This window comes from Panthera uncia, chromosome B4, assembly GCF_023721935.1.
Source record: "Panthera uncia isolate 11264 chromosome B4, Puncia_PCG_1.0, whole genome shotgun sequence".
NCBI lineage: Eukaryota > Metazoa > Chordata > Mammalia > Carnivora > Felidae > Panthera > Panthera uncia.
The window spans coordinates 101177028-101187979 of record NC_064809.1 but is presented as its reverse complement, the minus strand read 5'-3'; the positions used below and the strand labels follow the sequence as shown (position 1 = coordinate 101187979).

The 10952-nt window shown below is 44.3% G+C and overlaps 1 protein-coding gene across 1 annotated transcript; it reads right to left on the bottom strand.

Annotated features, from left to right (window-relative positions):
• Positions 1-7398: 7398 nt before the first annotated feature.
• MYF6 (myogenic factor 6) lies at positions 7399-9265 on the bottom strand. The gene is made up of 3 exons (XM_049627629.1): positions 8649-9265; positions 8267-8357; positions 7399-8025 (listed from the first exon to the last, which is right to left on the bottom strand). Exons 1-3 carry the CDS (start codon positions 9165-9167, stop codon positions 7907-7909), a joined length of 729 nt encoding a protein of 242 aa, XP_049483586.1. The 5' UTR covers positions 9168-9265; the 3' UTR covers positions 7399-7906.
• Positions 9266-10952: the final 1687 nt, after the last annotated feature.

The following is a 10952-nucleotide window of genomic DNA, read 5'->3' as shown; positions in this document are numbered from 1 at the left end:
TATTAGCATATCCCACCACAACCCCCGCAGGGGCTGTCTGGGCAAACCTCCGCCTTTTCTCTAGAGACAATTTGCTGTTTACAGCCCCTTTTGACGCTAATGGTTTTACTGCATTTCTGCCGGGGAGGGGGTGAGGGGGATCGCTCCCCAACCGGCTCACTCGCACTCTCTACCGAAACCAAGGGATCACTTAAAGAGTGACACTGAATTGCTCCCACTTAAAAAAAAAAAAAACAAAAATCAATAAATAAAACTCCCCACTGTCAGCTGACACCAAAAGCCGAGCTGCCTTCCCAAACTTGGACGTGAGGAATTACCTTATTTTTAGGTGTTTGTTTCTACATGAACTTTCATTATCTCGGGAATTTTTTCAGTTGTGTGGACTGAATAACGGGTGCTAAAAACTTGAAGCGACACTTTCAATCATGGAGTGAGTCTAGATTTTTAAAAATCTTCTCTGATCAGATGTTCACTTTATAGGCTCTATGTTATTGAAGGGTGGGCAGGGAGGTTCCTTTTTTCCAAGACAGGGCTCTACATGTCTGTTCATCTGAAAGGAGGTGGGCTCAAGGGCCAGGTGCCCAGGAACAGTCTTCCCTTCCTTCCCCCTTCTGCACGTGTTTACTGAGCGCCTCATCCTTCCTACCAGGCCTTTGCTAGACCCTGAGCCAGCCAAAGATCCACATTGACTATACTTCTGTGATTTGTATTCGAAGAAAGTGCGTTTTGGACGGCGACCTCTCTTTCCAGGGGCGCGCGTTTCCTTCCTCCTCTTTCTGCTCCACCCTGCCATTTCGACAGACTAAACAGCCAAGCTGGGCTTTGGGGTCGCTAATTTTCTGCTTTCAGGCGAACTAACACCGTTACAGATGCATCCCAGCTGCCGGCACAGCAATCCTTCTCCGCCCGTGTAAAATTTCCAGTTCAGACCTTGAGCAACTTCATACACTTGGGCGACAAAAGCCTTCCAAAAAAAGCAATCACAGCGGGGGGTTTGGAACTTTGGTGGGTAGAAGAAGAGAGGGGAGGGCTGCCATTTAGGTGAGAATGAATCTATTTATTAATCGGCTGTTCCCATTGCCCCTCCACCCTTAACCAACTTCCAGATGCCTTGGAGTAGGGGCAGAAGGGGACGGTGCTGTTTATGTACAAGAAAAACCATCACTTAAGGTCTTAGTGGTCTTAAGTAGTCTGGAGTTTTGGAGCAAGGCTTGCAGCCCCATTGAAATAGGAGGGACTGTTCTCATCTCCATGTTCAGCCATCCAGTCCAGTAAGTGTCATGGCACCAAAATGATGGGGAGGGGTGCTTTCTTCTGTTACTTTTAAATAACATTATTTTCCTCAAGCAACCCTGGCTGGCTAATCCCATATCTTCAGGGATCAGAGAAGTGCTTTTTCTGGGTGAGATCTGCTCTCCAAAGTGAAGTCTCTGAAAAATACGGGCAGTAGAGTGACAGTCACTAAGGTTAGCTTCATGGTGCAGGGCTCTGCCCCCTTTCCCACGTTCATTCAACCATAAGACAGAGACACCACCCTCCCCCCACTCCCCCCTGAAAATCAAGGTCCCTTTCACACCAATGGGCTGCTTAATTGTCTGGCCAGTGGAAAATCCATCTGCAACTTATTTAGCACTATCAACAAGTGTATGCCTTTGAAATGAGTCTGGGTACCAAGGGCTGTACTAGATGAAAGAGTCAAGTTCCTAAAGGACTGAAAACCATCCACACCGGTGGAAACATTGGAATGCATACACATTGCTACCTCTGAAATACAGTAGTGGGGAGATAACCTCACCCAGGAATTCTCTGCCAAGTCACAGAGGTTCTGGCCAGCAGCAATACTGGCACTTTCTTTGGCTATGTGGTACCGACGTTATGTGCAGATTTGGGCACAAATCAACTTGCACCTCAGGGTTTAAGTGGAAGATCTCCCACCTGTCAGGTGATTTCTTCACACCACGCATGTGCTTTGTCCCTAATCCCTCCGCGTGGGATGTTTGTAGCAAACACTTTATCAAGACTTTTATCTTTGCCAAGCACTGTTCTCAACCCTTTCCTTGCGTTCATTCATTGGCTACTTTCGACGACTCTGTGGGAATTATTTGTTAGATCCATTTTTAAAAGACGCTAACGGAAGCTCTGGGGGTCGGTAGTTTGCCCCAGGGCACACAGGATTGGAACCGAACATCCAGTTCTCTAGACCTTGCGCTCCTAGAGGTGAATTTTGTTGGTTTTTCTTAGGTCAATGCCAGCTCAGTGAGTGCGCTTGGAGCTCCAGAGCAGAAACTCGCAAAGGCTGGGTCCCTAACGTCTCTCCCTCAGCTCGGGGCCTGGGAAGATGCTGTCACTCAGGAGGCTCTGTCAGTAACGGTAGTTTCAGAGGTTAGGGCTGTCTTTGGTAAGGTGATCTCAAAACAAATTTACCAGAGTGCCGCGGGCGAGTGGAACTAAAGAAGCCGCGAAAACACTAGCGCCCGGCGGCTTAATGGGACTTGCTGGGGGGGGGGGGGGGCGGGGGGGGGAGAAGGGGGTCCGGGGTTGAGGACCCTTGGGACTCAAGCGCTGAAAATAGGATCTCAAAAACCAAAGTAAAAAATGACACAAAACTTTTAAGCCGCTGTCAATGGCGAGAGGCGAAAGAGAGAGGAACCAAACCAAAAACTAAACCCCCCAAACCGGGGACAGTATACGAAGAGGGAAGGAAGCCAGGGCCTGACAGATAGACGGCTGGGGTCCCCCAGTTCAGGAGAGGTTCTGCTGGGACATCGTATAAGAGAAAATGAGAAATTGGGTGAGCCACACAGAGAAAAACAAGTTCTCGAGTGGGGAAACTGAACAAAGAACTATGAAAAAAATTTTAAAAAATCACTTAAAAAAGAGATCTTCTAGATTGGGTGCTCTTTCTCAAAATCAGACTAGACTGACTTTTGTTCCTCATAGAAAAGAGTAAAAACACAATCTGTTTTCCACTCATCAGTGAAGTGGATTTTTTAGGTGCAGAGGAAGATTCCATTAATTTACTTCATAACCAAGTTGTTAGAAATGACATTTAGACACTAACTACTAGGAAAACCTAACAGTTTTACAGAAAGGTAAAAACCTTACAGAAGGGAAGAAAATGAAGCCATGCATGGTATTATAAATGTATGCCACCCAAGGTTCTAGTGAAGTATATAGATTATTAAATTTTTTTCCACTTGACATTCTGCAGGAAAATAAATGCATGCTTGATTTTCTTACAATTTAGATTTAGTAGGTTTTAATTGCATAGACCTTTAAGTAATCACCAATCTTTTTTTTTAAGAACTTATTTTAGTTTAAGTATTATGGCAACAATCCTAGTGTTGATGGACAGACCCCACCAGCGAAACAATGCTCAGAGCTTCCTTTCCTAGTAAATTTTGCCTGCCATAGGAATTCTGCATTATTGAAAATTCTCCATGCTTCTCTCACTGGGAGAAACCAAGTATACATCAAAAGATAAGTCCATTTCAATTCACTTCTGCCTCTGAGACCCTTAACAGCTCCTGGACACCTCTAGTTGTTCTAGAGATTTGTGCTTATCATATATGACTTCACAATGTGCTAAACAATTTCAAACTGCTATTAGCTCTGGGAACCAGGCACACCTAAGTAAACACATTAGTACCTGCCAAAGCTGCTGGAAGAATTTGTGGAGAAGACAGCTGAGGAAGACATTGGCCTCTGCTTGAATTCGAAGACTCCCAGGAGAGATCAAAGGCCCACCGGAGGGACTTTGAGCAGTCTTGAGAGTAGAGAAAGGAGCCAGTTCCTGCAGCATTATCTCTGTTTCAGCAGCACATGGCATAGCCATTCTATCTCACAGGCCGACTCTGAACTAGGCTTGCCAAAAAATCTCTTTTTCAGAACAAAACCTCTAGGACTGAGGGTCACCTTTTGTTGGAGAAATGTCTCGATGGCTTGGCTCTTTGAGGAAGCATCATGTTATTCCTAATTTACTAATGCATTAGATTAGGAAATGAGATATTTCAAAGTTTAAAGATGAATATTTTAAAAATATTTTTTTCCCAGACAGGGTGTTCTGGGAGGAGAATTTTGAGATAAATGATTATATATATATATATATATATATATATATGGTGTACATATATATATATGGTGTACATATATATATGGTGTACATATGTGTGTATATATATATATATATATGGTGCTAAGAGAAAAGCACCAATGGAGAAATTGTAACTTTGAGTCAAAAATGTCTCAGTAAGGAGAGAGTTCACTTGAGTAACCCAAGACTTTTCTGCAGCCTCAATGGTAGTTGAGAACACTGACTTTCAGCACCATGCTCCCATCCCCCATACGTCTGAAGGGCTCTGAAAAAAAAATATATGCAAATGAGTCCATTAGACATAAATGAATTTCAACTATGTTCAGGGCTGGAATTCAATGATCCAGGTGTGACGATTAAAGTTAGTTTGAAAAAGCTGACATTTGGCCTTTTGTAAATTATTTCTCGGGTAATATAAAAAAGAAAATCACTCATTTTAAAAATATTTGATAACTTTATGCCTACCTCTGGAAAGAGGCTGTGTTTAAATCCCCAATTGCTTATCTTTACCAAGTTATTATATCTTGATTTTCTGCTTCCATGGCCCTGTTTGTTTTGGCTTTGGCCTTAGTAAAGATTATCATCATTAATATCAAATGAAAACACTTTAATTGCAAACACACCAAGGATTTCATTGGAAAGCCTAATATGTCAGCTATAGCAGTAGAGGTCACATGAAGTCTTTGGGAAATATTTGCTCTATTTAACGAAAAGACCTCTATAGGCAAAACTTATTCCAAACAATTTCTCAAGTTACCTAGCTAGGAGAGATAGAGAAGATTGGGTTTGCAAAGACTAAATAAAATCCATCAGCAAATAAAGTCCATGAATTGATAAAAAGCATTCTGCTGCTACACAGTTTATAACACAGATCTTATTATAACTACATGTGCAGTCATAAAGTAAATTAGTGCACCTGGTCATTTATGATATTTGCTTTCAGTTGTGGCATGACTCTGTAGCACATATACATACCTATATTTTAGACACATCTTTATTATATTTTATATATAACATGTGATGTGTATATACATAGTATGTGTCTATATATGTATGTATATATGTATATATGTATGTGTCTATATATGTATGTATATATGTATACATACACATATAGACACACACTTGAAGGAAAAATCTATATCGATTCCCAGGAAGAAAAAAATCATAGATACATAATAAGCATGGCTAATGGATATACTAACCACCAAGATATATTCATATTCATACATGTTCTGATTGGATAATTTGAAATACTTTACCGCTTATCTCTCATTCAATTACTGCCCTAATTTGGGGTTCACTAGCTAATCACTCTCGAGAAAGAATGTTTGGAAAACAATTGTTAAAGAGAACCAATTATTCTAGACCATAAATGTACTTTCTTATTTTCCAAGGCTTTTCTTTCAGGGTGAAGGGGGATTGAGAGATCAGGCTGGAAGCCACTGATAGGTTCTGGCTCCAAGCCCTGGCTCTACACTTAAAATACAAGAACATCTCTGTTCCAAAGAATCCTTTTCTCAAAAGAAATAACAGTTTGTCTCCCACAAGTAGTTGTAGGATTATGAGTCAATATGCAAAATACTAAGAATGAGTCATTCATATTGCTGATTTCAGTGTTATTAATACTTTCCCCAAATAGCGCCTGCAAGGCAGGAAACAGTAACTGAAGGAATTGTGGCTTTTGGTGGAAGAGAAGCCTCCTGATGGTCAATTTAGATTTACTAATGAAAAATAAAGAGGGCCAAATAAAGAGTATTTATTTGGTGCTCTGCTTTGGCTAAGCAAGCCCTTGATTGTGTGTCACCTCAGTGAAATCTTCACACCCGCAGTTAGGCACTATTATTGTTGTCACGATTATTTTATAAATGAGAAAACGAGAAGAGAGGGGCTGGGATAGCCCAAGGCTACACGGTAGCAGCCTGGATTGAATCTAGGTAGTCAGTGTCCACAGAGACTCAGCCGTTTGCATCCAGGAACACTCCCACCTGCTTTTCCCGAACCTCTGGGAGAGATTATATATCAGTGTCAGTTTCCTCTATGAACCTTCCTGCACTTTACACGTATTCTAGGAGAAACTAAAATTATCCAGGTGCTCGGAAGACAGAGTAACCGTGACTTGGAGAGGCCCTTGGAGCCAGAAAAGGGGCAAGATACCGCTCCATGCCTGCAGGGGGCGCTGTCTGTGGCGGTGTCTGGAACTTCTGTGGTGTACAACAGGAATGCCCAGACTGTAGTTAGGAAGCAAGGTTGGGTTGGGAAATATTGAATAGGATTTGATTTTCGCATTTGTAAATTTAGCCTAGCTGTAGGGAAAAAGAGGGAAGAAGTTAAGGGTGGAGATGGGTGTTGAAGGAGGTGGCATTTACAGAATGCAAGAAGTAGCAATTCCAAAGAAACGGCGTGGCCCTCTCCTCGGCTTCACTTCCCACTGTGATTCTTGGTGGTCGTTTCTTCCTGAAGTTACAGGATAAACAAACCTGGCATACGTTGTAAAATCCCGGCAGTGAGGAGCTCCTGGGGCTTCAAGACTCTCTGGGGCTTTGCTATTTGGTCCAGCTAAGAGGTTTCATGTGTGTTGTTGTTTTTTGCCCTCAACTATTTAACCCTTCCCTCTCTTGGAGCAACCTGTCCTTCAAAGAGGCCTCCCCCACCTCAAGAGACAGATTGTTCCCTTCTTTTATCTTCCTATTTGCAAAACAAACTCGAGCCACACGGGGCCTCGAGGATATACTCCAGTCTTGTAACCACCAGTCTGGTTGAAGAAAACTAGGGAGGCTGGGAGGCCCGTGCCAGGCGTGGGTACCCCGGATGCACTTTTCTCCATGAAGGGCGGGGCCTGGAAAGTCAAGGAGGGACAGTAATTTGGACTAAATTAGCTAACGATCTTTTGAGGCAAATCAGTTTTTGTGTGGCTATTTCTTACAACAGTGAGATTTTACTGGATTGAAAATTCAGCAGTTAACTTTGGGTAAGTTAATCTCCCCCAGATCTCCACATATAGGACAGTTAAAACATGGGGGTAAAATGCTGATAAAAGGAAAAAGGGCCGATTCCTTCTGGATATTCTTCACTTTTAACCACAAGTGTTGGTCTATATGAGATAGAAAGGTGAACAGTTTAATTCAGACATAGGAAAACAATCTGTTTTCCTCCCTTTAAATCGGCTTTTAAGAAAACATCCAAATAAATGGGGTGGTGTGGCGTCTAAATTAAAATAGGGCTTCTCTTTATTTATGTGCACATAGTCCCAAACTATGTTCAGTTCAATCAAATTAGGACCAACTCTGTTCAGAAAGAAACTCATTTTTTAATATTACGATATCAGGATCCTCGCACATTTTTATATGCAATCCGTCACTCCACATTTAAAATATTACTTCTTGGGTTTACATAAAAAATGAAAGTACTAAGATTATTTACAAAAATACATTCAGTACCACTAACATTTAGATGCAACGTTCCCACTTTGCTTCGGACAGGAATGAACTTCTTTTGAACATGGCACAAAAGGATCGCTGTAATAAAAGTAATATGTTGCACAACTAACCAAACAAAAGCAAAGTAAGGCTGCTAGACCTAAGCCACTCGCGGTTCCAAAAGTAAAAGCCCAAAGCCGGAGGCTTTTTCATGTGAGCGTGCACGACAGTTTCTGAGAAGTTTCTCTGTGAACATGTCTCCTTCCCTTTCATAAACTCGTGGGTCTGAGTTCCTAAATATTAATGTAATGTGACCCCGTCTAAAGGATCAGGCGAAGGAGGGAGGGTGGGATCTTGCCGCTGCGTGGAGAGCATCCCAAACTCCGGCTCCCATTTACTTCTCCACCACCTCTTCCACGCAGGGGAGTTTGCGTTCCTCTGAGGAAATGCTGTCCACGATGGAAGAAAGGCATCGAAGGCTACTCGAGGCTGACGAGTCCATGCTTGCCCCTCCTGAGCGCAGAAAAAGAGAAACACAAGCATAGCACCCAAGGAGTGAAAGACGAGGCAGCCCCGGGCGCGGCGCGAGGCCGCGCAGGCAGTGCGGGAGGACCCGGTGGCCGCGCGCGAGGAGCTCGCCCCTAGCAGGGTGCGTCCCCGCCCCGCCGAGGCTCCGAGCCCTTTCTACCCTTTCACCCCAGCCCCCCTCCCGGCGCGTTCTCCGGCACAGCCCAGCGCCCTTCTTTTACTTTACCTTCCTTGGCAGTTATCACGAGCCCCCTGGAATGATCCGAAACACTTGGCCACTGGGAGCTGCAGGTGCGCAGGAAATCCGCACCCTCCAGCTGGAGAAAAACCAAGGCCGCAGAAGATTAGGAAAGAAACGTCGGTTCCGGGGAGGGAGTGGGGGAGCGTGGTGGGGGTGTCTCCCCTGCTTCCTCGGGCCGGGTACGAATTTCCTGCCTGTGGCAGGCACCCCGAGTGGACGGGTCACTGGGGGTTCATTCGAGAGGGAGCGGGAGGGGCGGGCGAGGAACGGGAACTGGAACGGAGACCCAGCAGCTGGAGGTTAAGGCCCCAAGGAAAGCGTCTAATCAGCCTTTGCGTTCCCCTGCCCCGGCAGCAGCTGGGCTTACATTCTCTTGCTTGGGTCTGTAGCTGAAGGGGTCCACCCCTAGCTCCTGCATTTTCTCCTGCTGATCCAGCTGATGGAGCAGATCCTGCAGCCGCTCTATGTAGCTGATGGCGCTCCGAAGAATCTCCACCTTGGGCAGCCTCTGGTTGGGGTTGGCCACAGTCCGCCGCTTCAGTGCCTCGAAGGCCTCGTTGATTTTCTTTAGCCGCCTCCTCTCGCGCAGGGTGGCAGCTTTCCGCCGGTCAGTGGGGGCAGATTTTCTTTTGCACGTCTTGCAAGCCCAGATCAGACATTGGCCGGGGCAGTGGGGAGGCTGCAGGCCTGGGGGCGCCAGGACATGTTCCTCTCCGCTGCTGTCGCTCCCAGCTTCCGGGGGCATTTGGTCCTGGCAGGGGGACAAAGTACCATCACTCCCTGGGTACAAAGGAGAGCCCTCTGCCACTTCTAATGGCTGCAAGGTAACATTTTCCCCGTCCAAGTAGAAGAAATAGGAGCCAGTTTCAAAAAGGTCCATCATCATGTTCTCCTCCTTGGCCTCTGACTCGGTCTGAACTGGGTGATGGGCTCAAAAACCCAGAGGAACCACCCAGATGGCATTTAATTAGTGCGGTGACATAAGTCGCCCCAGCTTTATATATAGTAGCTCCTGAAACTCAATCCAACTTTTAGCTGTCAGGGAGCATCAGTCTACCAATGTGATTCCAGCCAGCGCTCTCTAGAATATCTAGTTTGAAAGAAAACTGAGAAGTGTCACCTCCAGGAAGATGTGACAATCTGTATGCAGAACAGGTTAAAACAAAATACTAGGAGAGAATCCTACAATTTAAATAAAGCATTGAATGGTTCCATTTAAGATAGTTTAGATGCTAACCTGTTTACAGGACAACTTCAAAACAACTGGGGATTAACACTGCTCCATTCCCCTCCCCCAGGCTCATCTGAATTCTAAGTATAGACCCATGATGAAAGATTTCAAAGGCAATAGCCATTGCTCCAAAATAGCCTGGTTAGTATTTGCAGAGTGGTTCAGCTCTTTTCTCTGTCCTGCCTGTCAAAAAGATGCCATTCCTGTGATTAAAACTATTACAGTCCTTCAAAGGTTATACATGACTTTCAGGCTTCAGCCTCAATAGCAGCAGGTAAATCTCTTTCCTCTCTTTTACTAAGGCTGTAAGATGATTTGGGAGCTGGAGGGGTGGCTGGAGGGTGCTCAGATTCCTTCCTTGGCTATCTTTTTTTGGGGAATTCTGAATTCTGTACCCCTCCATGGTGGAGTAGCGGTACCCATGAGGTAAGGGGTGGGGCATAGGGGTGGGGTTGCAATACATATAATCACTTCTCTTTGAAAACAGTTTTAGTGGAAACAAGACTCACACTATAGCTACTTTGTATTTCAGAATTCTATGTGGCCCCCTCCACTCCAAGGTGCCTCCTTATGGCTCCTGTTCTGCACACTGTGCTCATAGCTTGTTAGTTTACATTCTTGATATACATTGACTCCAAATAGGATTGGGATGAGAGAGCACCGAATCCTAACCACTAGACCACGAGGGAGCGTCAGGATTCAGATGAGAAAGGTGGTGACCAAGGCACAAGCAAGGAAGTAAAACATTTTAATTGCAGCTTGCCATGGTCCAATGCACACAAGTATGGTGGTTGAGAAAGCAGTACAATATAAGGATGATATATGGGTTCTAGATTGGAAAGAAAGCCCTTCAAGTCCTAGCTAAGTTAATTTCTGTTTATGTGTACATAGACAAGTACTAGCTCTTGGTTTCCTCAAGATAGCAGTGGTTGTCTTACAGATTTTTGTTGAGGACTGACTCAAATGATATCATGCATGTGAAGCACATAGCCTTCTATTAGTTGCTTGATGAGCCTTAGTTAGCATTTAAAGCATAAGGCTATGTACAGGGCTAAGACCATTTTTTATGAAGGAAATAAAGCAGAGCTATTGCAGAAGGGTTTTTCCCCCCTCTGTTATTATTGCATTCTTTTCTTTTTCTTTCTCTTTCCTTTCCTTTTTCCCTCCCAGAGCTCTGGTAGGACACCCTTCACCTATAAATGGCCTTTGGGATGACAGTCAACCTTGGTTTTGGCCTTTCTAGTCAGTGCCTGAAAAAGTAGATGGAAACATAAGGTCTTCTTATTTTACCCCCAAGCAGGGATAATTATAGGCTATGTTCACTATGACTTCATTCTGTAAATGAAAAGAGTGAAGACAGTACAAGGGATCAATGGTCAGACAATGTAGGAACAAGCTACATTTTTAGTCAAGTCGCTTATTCCAGAAGATAATTCTTCA

Coding starts and splice junctions, on each gene's coding strand:
- MYF6 (XM_049627629.1), bottom strand. CDS start 9,167: ATGATGATGGACCTTTTTGAAACTGGCTCCTATTTCTTCTACTTGGAC. Junction 8,358..8,648: donor ACAGACCCAAGCAAGAGAAT/GTAAGCCCAGCT, acceptor GTTTTTCTCCAG/CTGGAGGGTGCGGATTTCCT. Junction 8,026..8,266: donor CGTGATAACTGCCAAGGAAG/GTAAAGTAAAAG, acceptor TTCTGCGCTCAG/GAGGGGCAAGCATGGACTCG.